This window comes from Prionailurus viverrinus, chromosome A3 (assembly GCF_022837055.1).
Source record: "Prionailurus viverrinus isolate Anna chromosome A3, UM_Priviv_1.0, whole genome shotgun sequence".
In the NCBI taxonomy this organism is placed as follows: Eukaryota; Metazoa; Chordata; class Mammalia; order Carnivora; family Felidae; genus Prionailurus; species Prionailurus viverrinus.
Genome location: NC_062563.1, coordinates 117,811,336 through 117,826,913, shown reverse-complemented (window position 1 = coordinate 117,826,913; position 15,578 = coordinate 117,811,336). Strand labels below are relative to the sequence as shown.

At 53.4% G+C, this 15,578-nt stretch overlaps 1 protein-coding gene across 8 annotated transcripts in view; it reads left to right on the top strand.

Moving 5' to 3' along the window:
• Positions 1–15,578, top strand: part of TOGARAM2 (TOG array regulator of axonemal microtubules 2) — a 71,176-nt gene that overhangs the window by 31,315 nt on the left and 24,283 nt on the right. For 5 of the 8 annotated variants that reach the window (XM_047854202.1, XM_047854204.1, XM_047854203.1 and 2 more), the window contains 8 exons: positions 1,254–1,367; positions 2,861–3,136; positions 4,809–5,020; positions 5,855–6,045; positions 8,977–9,023; positions 11,327–11,493; positions 13,936–14,083; positions 14,290–14,451. In XM_047854202.1, coding sequence (XP_047710158.1) covers positions 1,254–1,367; positions 2,861–3,136; positions 4,809–5,020; positions 5,855–6,045; positions 8,977–9,023; positions 11,327–11,493; positions 13,936–14,083; positions 14,290–14,451 — 1,317 coding nt within the window. Of the gene's footprint in view, positions 1–927; positions 1,018–1,253; positions 1,368–2,692; positions 3,137–4,808; positions 5,021–5,854; positions 6,046–8,976; positions 9,024–11,326; positions 11,494–13,935; positions 14,084–14,289; positions 14,452–15,578 lie in introns of those variants that run through there. The other 3 variants (XR_007151176.1, XM_047854199.1, XM_047854205.1) reach the window with 2 other exon arrangements.

Genomic DNA, 15,578 nt, shown 5'->3' with positions numbered 1-15,578 from the left:
GAAAAACCTAGAAATCTAGAAGTAGAATGAAGATGTGATTATGTGAACCCATAGTCCTTTCTAACTCCTTTGTTTTACCAACCTGGGGACTGAGACTCAGGCTAACTTATTTCCTCAAGGTCACACAGCAGACAGAAACAGGAAGGGAACAGACGCCCGACTCCCGGTCCTGTGACCTTCCACCCTGGGGGTGGGTATGCTGGGTTGTGGTGGGTTAGGGCCCCTTGGATGGTCCTGAGATGTGCCTAGGAGGAGTCATGGAGGCATAGGACTAATGATTCAGCTTGCGGACATTTAAGCTCCTCCTGAGTGCAGGTCCTCGAAAGATGAATAGGACATGATCCCTGTGCCTGAGTGCGGCAGGGCTGGGAGGGGAGAGGCAAAGAGAGGGGAAGGTAAGATGGGGTATGCCTGGGCTACTATGGGGGCACAGAGGGGAGGCAAGGCTTCTCAAAGTACTGGGTGCTCAGTTGAGGCTCCCCCTCCTCACTTCCTGCGTCTCTGCTCAGGGCACCTCTCCTTAGGCTCCCAATCCCACACTGTCACTGCTTGTTACTCATTGTCTCCCCCACCTGCCTTCGGGCCTTGCCCAGAACTGTATCACCAGGGACTGGGGGACAGAGTCCCTGACAGACAGCGTTTGATGAATATCCGCAATAGGGATCAATCAAATCAATTTGCTGAGTTGGGGAGGTTTAGGAGAAGATGCAGGGTCAGTGCAGGATGAGGTGCTGGAGGACTCCCAGGGGAGGGTTGTTGAGCAGGTAATTGGGTGCTCTGCCCTGCCACTGTGGGGAGAGGTCAGGGCCAAAGTCATAGGTCAGGGGGTTACTGCATGAGGGTGACAATTAAAGGCGTGGCGGTGAGGAGTGGCCCATGAAAGCAGCTAGTGTGAGATGTGCAGTGGACAGAGGCAGGGCAGGAGTGTGGAGGAGGGGAGCCCTGAAGGAGGCTAAGAAGTTATGGAGTGGTTGGGTGGGGCTGGGGAGCTGGAGCAAAGCTGGATGGAGAAGACAGGTGAGTGTGAGAAGTGGGGATCCAGGGCTGGGAAGAGTGGGGTGGTGGGCTTTGGTGGGGATCGTGGTACCGCGGCTGGCTGGGGGTGGGGTGGCGGGCCCCCCTTTGTGGACCAGGCTCTGGTTTGGGAGAAGGGCCACAGAGACCCCCAGGGGCAGAGTGCTCTGACAGTCTGTTCCCCAGTCCTGGACTCGGTGCACGCTAAGGTGACGCTCTTCCCATGCTTCTGTCCCCAGCCAAGGTTCTGGTCCCGGTGGCCGTGTACCATGGGAGTGTCCCTCGGACCAGTGCCGGGCCCCGCGCACTTCCGGGCGGAAGCAGTGACTCCAGGCTTCGGACTTATGGAGAAGGTGAGGTTGGGGGACTTGGCCTGCTGACTCGGTCACACCAGATGGCCTTCCAGTGCCCTGAGTGGCCTCTCTGGGGACTTGGGGCAGAGAACTGGAGTTCCACCAGCAGCTGCCTGATGAGGACCAGTGACCAGAGAGCAGGGCGTGGGCCTCATCCTGGAGAGAGGACAGGAGTTTGTTTGGATGTCTGGCTGTGTCCTCCAGCTACTGGCAGAGGCTGTCTTTACTGTGGTCCCTGCTGCAGATGCCCCTTGGCTTTAGGTGGATCCTTTAATTCTGTGCTTCCGAGGATGAGGTGCACAGAGGGGGGTCCACAGGAACAAGGAAGTGGGGATCTCAGCATGTCCCTCACTCTCCTCAGGACCCAAGGAGAACCCATGAGCCCCGGAAAGACCGGGTCCACTGTCCCCTGGGTGGGCATTCAGCATGCAGGGCGGTGGTGGGGAGGTGGCCACCTCTAGAAGGACAGAAGCTGGAGAAGTGATTTTCAGGACACTCATTCAGATTCCTGGCCACTTTCTGCTCTAACTTCCAGCTGCAGACCCCCCTTCTCTGCAGAGCTCCAGTCCCAGGGTTCTAGATGGAAAGCTAGCTTGTTCCGGTTACCTGCCCTCTTTCAAGCTAGTCCCCTCGCACGCCTGTGGCTGGCACCGACTTCAGCTTTTGCTGGGTCTGGTGCTGTCCAGTATCTGTGGCTTCTTCTGTGGGTCTCGTGGCTTATGTCAAGGCACTCCAAAAAATTGTTCTGTGTGGGGCAGAGATTCCAAAAGCTGGTCTCTGTTTGTTCTCCCTGTCCCTTCCACGGTCTAAGCTCCTTCAGGGCCCAGTTCAGACATCACCACTTCGTGAAGGTTTCTCCTCCTCCTCTACATGCACAAAGCATTTTATTGATACCACCCTTATGGCACATATCACATTTTACCTTGTAATGAACCCATTTAGGGACAAATCTTATTTCTGTAATAGATTGCAAGTCTTTCAGTGATAAAGCTGTGCCTCACACATCTCTGTGCCTCCACTGCCTGGACAGTGCTTGGCAAATACTAGACGCTCGCTGAGTGTTTGTTGGGTGAGTTGTTGGATAACCTGGAGTCTGCACGGAAGCACGATCTGTCCTGAGTCACCTCAACTTCTCTTTTCAATCTGCATTTGGTATCGTCAGGTATATCGAGTGCATTGGTTGGGATCCTGGAGATTGCTGGATGGTGGTCCCTGGGCAGAAGGCCAACCCTAAGTATTTGTGGCCTCACATTTGTGCTGTGAAAGGGCTGTGTAGTGAGTCCCCTTTTCTTCTCTCGAGTAGCTCATGACCCATGTCTTCATAGGTACTGTTGGATGAATGAACTGACCCAAGGAGTGACAGTAACATTGAATGATCGGGAGCACGGGACAAGTCCTGACTGTTCCAAGGAAGCAGCACCAAAGGTTTTGCTGGTGCCTGGTGCCGCCTTGGGCTCTGTGTGCCAAGCCTCTCCTGCTTCTATCTCCCCCAGCCTCCCTCCAGCCAGCTCCAAGGGTCCTGCAAGAGGAGCCGTTGCAGCCCTTGAGTGGACAAGTGGATCCTGGCAACCTCAAGCTGGATGCCCCTCCAAAGGGATGGCAGGCCAGGAATGGCCACCCCAGGAACATTGCTGCCTTATCTCTGGGGCCCAACCACCCGGCACCCTTTTTGGAGTCTGAGGCCAACAGTGTGGCCCGGGACACCACCCAGATCAAGGACAAGCTCAAGAAAAGGAGGCTCTCAGAGGGCTTGGCATCATCTTCCCAAGGTGAGCCCCGGGCCCTGCCCACCTGCCACCCACCCACCCTGAGGCCAGGGACACCAGGCTACCTGGCCGTGAGGATCAGTAGGTATCTAGCTGGCAGCCGGGTTCTCTCCAAGCTGCTCAGGGTGAACCCACCAAGAGCCCTGTCAGCCATCTACCGGGGAATGCCTGGGCCCTGCAGCGGTCTCCCAACTAACTTCCCCATTCTCTCCCTTGCCTCCTTCTAGTCTTCTCTCCAGAGGCATCCTTTTAATTAATTAATTAACTAATTTCCAAGTCATACAGCTTCTGGAATTGCCAGACCAGTGACTCTCTCCCTGAGAGGTCTGGAGTCTTTTTTCTAGACGTGTCATGTCTTTTCACAAAGGTCTAGTGGAGGAGAAAAAGAACGGAGCTGTGCAATGTGCAGATAGGAAGTGATCTTGATTGAGCAGGTCCCTCGGCAAGTGTGGCGGACAGGGATCTCTGGTACCCTGAGTGGGGCTGGGGCTGCCCTCACCACTCTGAGTTGGGGCTGCATTGGCCTCTCTGCACCACTGCCCAGGTGGGGCCCAAGGTGGGCATGCTGGTGGTGACGTCCCCACCTGGGTTGTGACCCCTCCTCACCTCCCTCTCCGCACCAAACTGATGATAGGGCTGGGCGGAGCCGGGCTGGGCAGGGTTGCAGAGAAGATATTTTGACTTGGTTGTTTTGATGCAACCACTTTGGAACAAGGAGCTGGAACAAGATGGCCCTCGAAAGTTCAGTGCTAAGTATTTTCACCACCGCCAAAAAATTTGCAAAGACCATCCTGAGCTCCTTACTGTAGGGATGGCAGGGGGTGGGGCAAAGCGCAGTGAAGATGTCTGCCGGACACATGAGGTACTAATAGCAGAGCTGCAAGTGTGGTGGTCTGCTTTTAGACTAGGTCAGGGTGCCCCCTGTGTCAGAACAGCTATGCTTCCACATCATTAGCTGAAAAGGAAGGGGAAACAGAAGTAAGTTATGGGCCAGGTACTTTCTTGGCATTTTATGTAAGTTACGTCACTGAATGTTTGGACAACCCCGTGATGTGACTACTTTCATCTTACAGAAGAGCAAATGGGGAGTCAGAGATGTACCCAAGGTCACACAGCTTCTAGCCAGGACGGGACCCCACTCTCCTCACCCCTAGTCTAGTACTGCTAGATTTCCCTTCCTGCCTAGCCTGCCTCTGAATTTTGTTTTATTTAAAAAAAAAATGTGTATTTATGTATTTTGAGAGAGAGAGGGAGAGAGAGAGAAGGAGGGAGAACACATGCAAGCTGGGAAGGGGCAGAGAGAGCGAGAGAGAGGGGAGAGAGAGAATCCCAAGCAGGCTCCTCACTGTCAGCACAGAGCCCAAAGTTGGGCTTGAACTTACAAACCGTGAGATCATGACCTGAGCTGAAATCAAGAGTTGGACACTTAACTGACTGAGCCACCCAGGCACCCCTGCCTCTGAATTTTAAATAGGTGACTTGGGCCCTTTCTACCAAATTTCATAGGAGGGGGAGCAGGCCCTCCGAACCGTCGGCTTGCTCGGCCTGGTGGCGGGGCGGTCCGGGTGGATCTCCTTCTGTCCCCGGCCTGGCCTTCCATCCCTGTTGCCAGTGTCTGAACTTCCCCCCAGCCCGTGCTCCCGGGACTAACTTATTCCTCATCCTTATCCCGCAGTCTCTCTGGATCCTTTGGGAGGCCCCAGAGGAGTTCCTCTGAGGAGCTTCATCCCCCGGGCCACCTCTCAGAGGCTGCTGAGGGTGCCCAAGCCGATGCCCCTCATCCAGAGCATCCCCACCACCCCTGAGGCTGGTGGAGCCAAGGAGAATGGCCTGGATCTGCCTGGGAGCAGCCAGGGTCCCCAGGAGCTGAGACCCGGAGCCCAGGAGGTGAGGTGATCCAACTGCTCTGAGTTTTACCTCTCGGTCCTTCTGCCTTTCTTTCCATTCTTTACTACCCCTGGTTCCTGAGCCTCTAGCTTCTCAGACAGTGTCTGAGGGGCCGCCCTCAAGGATGGGGCTCTGGGTCCTCATTTCATCTTTCCAGCAGCGTCCCAAACCTTCATGGCTGGCCTGTGAGCTTTGGCTGGCTGCCCCAGAGCTGTGTGACCACCAGTCCTACGGTTGGTGGTCCCTAGGCCTTCTCTGGTCTATATGTTCCAGAATTCCTCATGCTTCTGACCCTCCCTGTTATAGGCTGAGGGGCAAGAAGGCTGGGATAAAACTCAGGAGACTTGGTCTATATGTTCCAGAATTCCTCATGCTTCTGACCCTCCCCATTATAGGCTGAGGGGCAAGGAGGCTGGGCTAAAATTCAGGAGACTTGGGCTCTGGTTTCCACTCTGCCCCTCACGGGCTGTGTGACCTTGGGCCAGTCACCCTTCTCTCTGGGTCTGTTTTGCATATCTATAAAAAGGAGTTACTGGACCAGATGTTCTTGAAGACTGCTTTCAGCATTGATGTTCTAGGATTTCCTCAAATGACAAGAAGAGAAAAATAAATAACAAAAAGGAAGTAGGGATGAGGGGGACATCCTGTCTTGGAGTGGTAAGGAAGCGCTGAGCTTTCTGGGGAGTTCTAGGGGTGTGTGGCTGCAGAGAGAAACCAGAGGACACTTCCCAGCACTGCCTGCCACCCCACGTGGCTCCTGACAAAAGGGACCACCCTGTATGAGGGGCCCGGGATGTGAGCATCCAGACCCTTTCCCCCAACCTCCACTCTCAGGTTCAGATCTCCAGGCACTACCTGCACTGCAAGGATGAGAAGATGCACAAGTCACTGGGGGGTCTTGTGATCCCGCCCATCCCAAAGGCCGGGGTGCCCGCTGGGACCCCCTCCGGTGCACCTGGCTCCCTTCCCCGCCTCCTGCCTCCAGGCCAGGATGCCCTCACGGGCCTGAGGGTCCCCCGCACACGGTAAGCTGCCCTAAGTCACAACTGCCTTGTAGTCCTCTCTCCGATCCCTCCAAGATCCGCTGAACCTCCACTCCAGCGCAGGTCTGGGGCACCCGGGGTGTGAAGGGCCTGGCTCTCCCATGAGCCACAGACCTGAGGAGGCCAAGGCGAGCTGGGTGGTCTGGGCTTAGGAGACAATGTCTCAGCCTCCGTCTTCCACCAGTTTCTTATCTGTGGCTGCTGCGATGATGAATAAAATACAAGCTGTATTCATGGTAGCATATATTTTCTTCATTAACGGATGCTACAATTACAAGCTTTATCATGTGTGTGTGTATGGAAGCAGGAGGGAGAGGTCCACAAAATTTTAGATTTTACAAGGGGTCTTCAGACTCGAAAATGTTTGGGAACTGATGGGGTAGAGGGTTGCTGTGTTGCTAATGAGTCCACATTTATGGCTCATAAGTGGGACAGACGGATCTCTTCAGATGGCCTAGAACATCTCCATGGGCAGGTCAGACTAATGTCAGAGCAAGTATGTGTGTGTGTGTGTGTGTGTGTGTGTGTGTGTGTGTGTGTGTGTATGCGTGTGCGCATGTGCACACGCGTGAGAGAGACAGAGACAGTGGCAGAGACAGAGAGACAAGAATGAGAGGGAGAAAGGCCTCATTTCCTGCATAGCTTTGGGGCATGCTGTACTGAATTTTCCCATTTCTCTCATGCCTCCTCACCTCTCCATCTCCCATGCTGCCTTCCCTTCTGTCTGTATAGATGTCTGCCTCCTTCTCAACCCTGGAGGAGTGTGGGCCTGCTCCTGGATTGGAGTTCCATCGACCTCTACTTCCTCACATTAGGCCCCTCCTCCTTTCTGCTCAAACATCTACTCCTTCCTTCCCTCAAAGCCGTTCCTGGTGGCTGGAAGGACTTTCTAGCCCCAGACCAGTGACCTTTACTCCCATCTCATTGCTCTTGACTTCACATCATGTGGGGCGTTGATGTCCTTGGAGTTTTCTCCTTCCTTGCCTTCCTGACTTTGAAACCCGCTTCTTGACCTTCTGTGACAAGACCTTCCAGGCAATCTCCTCTGTGCTCTCCTTTGTCTGTCTCTTAAACATGGCCATTCCTGAAGCTTGTTCCCAGCCCTTTGTACCCATCTCCTCGTTCTCCCCTGGAGGAGTCCTGTCTGTGCCGGAAGCTTCCAGCGATGGGTGTCTTCCTCATGCCCTGCTCGGCCTTGAGGTCTCCCTCGAGTCGAGCTCTGGATTTCCATCCTCCTGTTGGGCAACTCCAGTCTTGTCATGTCAGAGAGAGGGAGGCTGTGCCCCCGTCCCGACCACACGGATGGGGCACCTCATGTTTCCCCAAACTGCCTCCCTCCCATGACCTCCCGATGTCCACTGAGGTGCAGGCCTTCTCTTGCTTCTGCCTTCCTTCTCAGTTTTCACTCACTGGCTCCCTCTTGAGCTCCCTGACAGCTCTTAGACTGGCTCCTGGCCCCCCTGGGCTCTGCATCCTAATCTATTCTCATCCACCGCCCTCTGTACCTTTCTTCCACACGATCCACATTTTTTGACTTCCTGTGCCAGCAGCCTAAAGTCGACTCTCCTTGGTCTGACATTCAAGCAGTCCCCCTGTGCTGCTCTGCAGGAATCTTCTCACCCCCAGACCCTCCAGAGCCCCGGGCGGCGCCTCCCCAACCCTAACACCAGCCTTTCACTCTGCTTTCAGAGCCTACTGTCCTTTAATCCCCAGTTCCATGCCTTTCCTTGTGCTAGTCTTCCCTGCCCTTCTCCAGGAGGCGATGGGGAAAGGGCGTCCTCTGCTCTGTCCACACAGCAACCAGCCCACGGACTGATTTGTTCAACTTTTATTTAAACCTCATACCTATTCTTTAACTGGGAGCACTACAGGGCAGAGGCCATATCCAGAAACCTCTGCAGCTTCCATGGTGCCAAGCTTGGTCCCTGGCATGGATTATATACACACACGATAAATATCTGCTCATTTGCTGTCCAGTTATAGCATGGATTTTTCTCCATTAACTCTGTGAGGTTAGCAAATAGGTGGGAAGGAGCCTCCATTACCATTTCTTTCATTCATTTGCTTTTTCATCCATCCATCCATGCATTTGTTTACTTAGCTAAGAGCTAGTAAGCACCTACTATGTGCCATGTGCTGTGGAAACAAAGCCAAACAAGACAGTCTCTGTGCTCTAGGAGCTCACGAGAGAGATTTACTAGTAACCTACTGAATCGAGGTCTAGTGAGGTAAGAACTAAGGTAGAAGGCTGCCCTTGGTTCTGGGGAGCCCAGTGGAAATTGATCTCGATTAGGCTAGGAAGCCTTCTTGGAGGAGGTGAGGCCTGAGCTGAGCTTTGAGGGCTGAAGGAGAGTTTGGGAGATGAAGAGGGAGAGATGGAGATGTTCACGGAACTGTCAGGGGTGTGCACGGCAGCACCGGTGTTTGTATGACACGAGTGGGTGAGGTTAGCAGGGTGGTGGGGCCCTGTGTGCGCAAGTGAGGACAGTGAGCTTTAGCCTGGAGAATGAGGTGCTGCTGAAGGCCTTTCGGTGTGGAAGTGCCATGAGATCTGAGTTAGAAAGGCCACTTTGACGACCACAGAGAGCGGTGCACACTGAGGCAGAGGCTGCTACGGGCAGTGCGGGGAGAAGCCGTGGGTGCCTGGCAGGGCAGAGGCAGTGGTCTGCAGTGTCTGGACCCAGCCTGGCCTGATGTGGTCTCCCGGTCAGTCTGCCCTTGACTTTGCAGATGGAGTTACGTCTCCTGCAGCTTTGAACTCCTAGCCAAGAGCCTCTTTACAGAGCCGCCCACAGCCCCTCCACTGTGTGCCCCGTCCCGCCCACTGCCCCATCCCGGGGCTACCGGACCCCTCACAGCAGGGGCTCCTTCTTGCCATCTCTCATAGTGTTTTTTCTTCCCCGTTCTTTTAAGATTGGTTCAGGAGAGTGGGCCTCGGGAGAAGACCCCTAAATCTCTGGGTATGTACCCCCCCTGTGCACTCCCACTTGCTATCTATTCAACTCCCTGCCTCCTGGACTGGGTGTGGGGGCAGAACTGGGGTTCGAGTAGGCCTGAGCACGCTTGGACCCGAACCCCTCATTTCACGGATGGAGAAGCTGAAGTCACCGGCGGTGCCGCTTTGGGGACCAGTGGCCCTGTGCTATGCCCGGCATGTGGACCCACACCAGCTCATGAGCCAGCTGAGAGGGAAGGTGCAGACCCTGTGTGACAGAGGAGTGCATGCTCCGAGACTCTGCAAGCTGGGTTTTGTCCTCAGTCTCGGCACGGTGGTCTCAGTCCCGGCTTATCTGCAGGCGGGTCCACATGGCTCCAAAGACGGAGCTTCTGACACGAGGGGCTGCCTCTGCACGGTTTTGAGCAAATGGAGGGGAATACTCCTCACCAGACCGAGTGAGAAATTAAACCACATCCCGTGAACCCCTTAGTCAGCTGGCTCCAGAAGGTTTCAGCATCAGGGGAATACGGCCAACTGGGTGGCCAGTGAGAGGCCAAGGCGCAGAGAGGCTTCAGAAGAGGGAGCAGGAAGCTCTCTAGCCTCACTCTGTGACCTCACTCTGTGACCTCACTCTGTGGAGAGGAGGGAGGATGAGCCCTGAGCAGGTTGGGGGAGGGGATCCCCAAGCCCGGGGATGAGGGCTGGAGGCCACTGCTGTGCTGACCGGCAGGAGGGGGCAGACTCCTGGTCCAGCTTTCTGGCAGGCCACTCTGTATAGCTTAGCAGATGGGTCCACTGGCTAGGGGGAGGCTGTTGCCCAAGAAACCCCAGGGTCAGGACTCGAGCTGAGCCCGAGAGGCGGTCCTGGCATAGAAACTTCTGTGGTGGCTCTTTCCCCTGCTGCTCTCTGGCTGGGCTGCAGTGGGGTGACCTTGGGCAGTCTGGTGTGACAGCCACTGGCACCCACGGTGTCCCTCAGCAACTACCCCTGAGGGTGCTGTCAGGGGGGTTGGGCCAGGAGACCCCAGTTTGTAACCACTCCTTTGTCTGCATCGCAAGCTTGCTGCTTGAGAACCAGGTCCCCGGGGGCTTGGTGGCAGGGTCCAGGCTGCTCAGACAAGACTTTTTAGGGCCTCTCTTGGAGGTGGAGGTGAGGAGAGGGGATGCCAAGTAGTGAAGTCCTTAAAGGGCCCTCTGACCCTCCAGTTGTCAGCTGGGGATAACATTGCCCAATATGTATAACACGTCTACCACGCATGGTATTGTCTGAAGCTGAGGGCTTCCCAAATTTTGTGGCGTTCCTGCAGTCCTTGCCCTGGTTAGCTGGTACCTGGACATCTGTGTCCTCTGCCCTGCCCTTTACTTTTGGGCAAATGGAGGCTTCATCCCTCCTCCATCTTGGCCCTTGATCCTTCTCCTGGGACGCAGGCAGAGGGATCCTTGGTAGGAGGCATGGGCTGGGCAGAGGTCCAGGGTAACCTGGGAGCCCTCCTGGAGGCCCCAGATTCAAGACACCCCTTCCAGCCTCAGGTGGCCCCAGATAGTGGTCCCCTTATTTGCAGGTTCACCCAAGGACAGTGAGCTCCAACCTTTGTGAACAGGAGAACCCAGTTAACATTTCTTTCATTAAAAGAAAACTAACCCACCCCTGTCTTGCCTCCATCACAAGACAACATACTTTTGAAATTCATTGATTAGGAAAATCTAGATTAACAAAGAGATACTAGTGATTTGATGTCATTTGGAAACCAGTTTGTGTTGTCTCAATCACAAGAGCATCTGAAGGTTGCTGGGTCTCAGCTTTTCCGTCTGCAAAATGAGAGGACTAGACTAGTATTGTTGGTTCTCTGGTCTCTTCATGTTTTGTGATGAGGGTGCTCGTTTTATTTTCTGTCTTCCTGAGGTGCACACCTCCCAGGTAAGACAGACGTGCATTCTCAGGAAATATCTTAAACTTCTTAGACAACAGACCTGCCCCCTGTTTTCTGCCCACACTTCCTCCCTCCCTTCCCTGTCTTATAATAAGGTATACAGTAACTATTGGATGGATGGATGGATGGATGGATGGATGGATGGATGGATGGATGGGTGGATGGGTGGATGGATGAATGAAAGGAGGAGAACATTCTATGCCTGCCAGTGCTGTTCTGTAGAGTAAATTTAACCACAAGGAAGTACTGGGCAAAACAATGGAGAGAGGCAGTCTTAGGCAGTAAAATGTTACACCAACCACAGTGTCATAGGGCCCCAGGACAGCCCAAAGGGATGAATACTGCCTCAAGGTGCTGGGTGTCCTCAGCTGCACTCTTGTTCTTGACTCCTCAGAGCCAAAACCTTCGGCTCCACCTGCCAGAGACAGGTCTGATGCCCCCGAGAAGGCTGCCCTGCCTTCATCTCAGTCTGCTTCTACGCTGACAACCTTCTCCTTCGGCCATGCCAAAGAAGCCCGCCTCTTGTTCAAAGAAGAGGACCAGAGGGAGAGCAGTACCAAGGTATCTGGAAAGTGAGGGGAGGAGAAAGTTAGGGTCAGAGTGGACCACAGGATGAACACAAGCATGCTTCTGAAGTACATAAAAGTGGGGCCAGCTTGAGGAGGGCAAGGAAGAGCACTGAGGCAGCTACCCTGGTACTTAAGGCTGGAACCTATAGATGGTTTGGGGATCAGGACCGAAGAAAGGGAGAGAAACAGGAGAGAGGAAGAGAAGGGTGGGGAGGGTGGCTAAGTGAAAGGCAGAGTACAGTGGGGATCTGAGGGGTGAGATGGGGGAGGAAGGGAGGGCAGAAGGAGGTCACACATGGTTCGGAAGGAAGCAGGATGTGGAGAGTACAGAGGGGCTTAGGTGAACCAAGTTGAGTAATTTGAACCAACACCCAATATAGCAACTGAGAGGCCGCTGACTCAGAGGCAGATCAGCCAAAGGCTGTGCTTGACAGGCTGACAAATACCTTGCACTTCTAAGGTGACCTTGGTCCAGATGATTCTCTTCCCTGGTCTGGATGAATTTACTAAAACTTGAAGAGTCACTGTTATGGGAGATCCGTGCCCAGTCTTTGAAACAGAGATATAAAATACAAAAGGACTGCTATGTGCATGAGCTATGTTAGGATCCCGTGATGATGATGATGATAAGGTCCAGGTGCCACAGCTCTCCCACACCAGCCAGGGTGCCAGGAATGAAATGAAGGCAAAATGATTCAGGGCCATGAGATGACCTCACCACCGACCCACCCTTGGCCACTCACACCCATGGTCAGACCTTGGGTCTCATGATAACTTCATCCCCATGGGCACCTCGCTTTCCAGTGTCCCCATCTCCTGTTGTTCTGGCTTCGTCCATCCACAACCCAGCCCCAGCATTGCTCCCTGCTCTTGCGTCAACAACATCCTCCTTGAAATGGGACCACTCCCATCAGCATCTTAGCTCTCTGTTATTTCTGTATTCTTCGGAAAACCAGACTACTCCCTTGCCTGCACCCATTCTTTCCTGAGTCCACTGCAGTTGGGTTTGGGCCCCACTGACACTGCTCATGCCCAGGCCACCAGCGACCTCCACCTCCCATGTGCAGCACAGTCCAGTCCTCCTCTAACCTGACCCACCAGTGGCTTTAATGGCTTGTCCTTCTTGAAGTCTTCACCTTGGAGGGGAAGCAAGGGGGTGGTTTCCTTCTTGATTCTCTGCCTCCATTAGATTTCATTCCTTCCTGGTTCTTCTTGGCTGACTCCTTCTCATCCTCCTGCCCTCTATACACTGGAGGCCCCAGAGCCCTGACCTCTGGCCTCTGGTCTATTTATATTGACCCCCTGTGACCTGATCTAGGCCAGGCATTAAGTGGCATCTATATGCTGAGGACTCCCAAATTTCTCTGTCTGGCCCAGACTTTCCCCTGACCTCCAGTAGCAGTTAAATTATATTACTAAGTGTGTATTCACTGATACTCTGCATTTCCATTTAGATATCTAATTATATTTCAAACTTACCTTATCTAAAACTCAACTGTTGAATCTTTACCACCCCCCTCCCAAAATCTCCTCTTCTCCCAGGGTCCCCTCTCAGCGAATGGCAGCCTTCCAGCTACAATGGCTGAAAATCTTGGGCCCATCCTTGCCTCTGCTCTTTCTCTGTCACCCCACACCTCATATATCAGCCAAAGTGGTGGGCCCTACTTTTGGGACATGTCCAGAATCAGGCCACTTTGTCATCTTCATTCTTGCTGTGGTAGTGCAAACCCCACCACATGTAAACTCTTGGTTCTATTTTGCAACTTCTTGTGAGTCTTAAGTTGTTCCTAAATATAAAGTTAAAAAAAAAATAGTAACACTTAGGGGAACCCCCTCACCCCCCAGTGGAAGTCAGATCATGTCACTTTTTGTGCTCAGAACCTCAGCGGTTTGCTGTGTCCTTCAGAGGACAAGCTCAACTCCCCACCAAGGACCATGGTGACTGGTGCACGCCTGCCACCTTCCACCCTGTGTCCTACCATCCTTTGATTGGTGTGGTCCAGCCAGTACCCTCACCCCAACCACACCCAGCACACTCCAGCCTCGGGGCCTTTGCACTCTATTCCCTCTACTTAGCATACTTCTCCCCTAGAAATCTGCATGGCCCCTGTTCCCTTATCTCATTCCTGTCTCTGCTTAAATTTCACCTCCTCAGGGAGTCCCTCTGGGTCTTCCTACTTAAAATGGAAGCCCTATCACCCTCTGTCCCTTATTCTCCTCCCGGTACATATTGCCTGATGTTTGAGATTGGTCTGTTTGCTGTCTCCCCACTCCATGGCAGCCCTTAGGGAGCAAGGTCTTGGTGGTTGTGTTCATTCCTGGTACAGTGATGGCACACAGAAGCCACTCACATTCCCAATGACTGAATAAATGAAGGTACAGAAAACACAGTTGGGTCCTCAGGGTAATGGAATTTGCCTTGACCTTGTGCCAGATCCAGGTCACCATCTCCAAGTCTGCCCAGGAGAAGATGCGGCTGAGGCAGATGAAGGAGTTGGAGTTCCAGAGGGCACAGGAGCCGGAGAGGGAGAGGGAGCTTGCTTCCCAAAGCCTGGGCTCCCGGAGAGCCCTGGTGAAGGAAGGTACTGGGTGCCTAGGGCACGATTCCCTCAGGCTGGGGAGACCTCTTGGCCAACCCCTGGGCAAGAGAGGGACTACCCACAGCTCCCCATGTCCCCCAACCTCACACCAGACAGGGGGCCATGGATGGGCCCGTGTCCAGAGGAGGACACTGGGGCCGAGGACAGGTGGGACCAGCTCCATCCTAGGATTTTCTTTGCCTCCACAGGCCTCCTTCCCCTCCGGGGCAGTGGAACCTTGTCTGTGTCCACTGGGCTGAGCATCCCACGCAGAAACATGGGTGTCACCCTCAGGAAGCGGGCCAACCGGGCCTCACTACCCAGCATCCCTGTCAGCAAGCAGGAGCCCAGCTTTGCCCGCCATGCTTCAGGTAGGGGCCAGACCGACTGGCTGGGGGGCACACGTCCCGCTCACTGTGCTGCCTCGGGATGCTCTGGGGGCACGACAAACGTGACCGGGACTGCTCTGCTTCTCCTCATTACCCATGTTAGAGTAGAGGGTGGCCTGAGGTGCAATCACCTTGCCAGAGAGAGAGGAATAGTGTGGGAGCCAGCCTGGAGACCCAGGGAATTGCAGCTGAATTACTGGGAGAAGGGCAGGTGTGTCCAGTCCACATGACTTGTCCTGGAGGGCTCACCAGTGCACCAGGACCACAGATCCTGTGGAAAGCACCCACGAGAGTAGCTGGAAACATCAGGAAGAGGAAGAGAGCGGTCTGTAAAGACCTTGGGTTCCTACACTTTGCCTCATAAAGTGTCAGTGTTGGGTAGGGCTGGTTACAGCCTGCGATCTCAGGATCCAAAGGTTCTGTGGGATGCTCAGGAAGGTGCCAAGGGACAAAGGAGGCTCTGACCCCATTCTACCCGAGCAATACCTATTTTGCCTCACTTTTTTGTTTATTGCATAACCACTTGAGAGTTCAAGTTTGAAAGATTTTCTACTAAAGAACATTGGAAAACAACCAGCCTGGTTCACAGTTTCTTTAAGTGGGGGGTGTGGTGGGACCATGGTGGTAGAATAGAACACCTTTCTGGTGCCAGAAATAATATTGACTCACCCTTCTTTTCCATTCTCTTTCTATCCCTCTGATTCTGTCAAGCAGAAAGTCTAAATTCGGTGCTGGTCTTTAGCATGCCTCGCAGACTTGGAATCTCCTTTTTAAACAAAGAGATCTTCCTTCCAGCTGGAGGCATCAGAAACTGGCTATAATTTGATAGCTGGAGTTTATATCATCCTTTTACTTTTCTTGCAAATATCCTATTCTATGACAAAATAATATTTGTTTACCAATTACAGCAGTGACATAAATCTCCCTTTAGAATAAACTTATTTAAGATTCAAAAAGTGGGTCAGCTTGAAGAAACATGCCATATGAATAAAATTATAGGTAATTAAGAGACATGACAAATAATCGTGAAAGTGGTAATTGAATGGTTGACACTCAGGAGATATTGATCTAGATAATCCACTCCATTCATTTTACAGACAACAGGACTG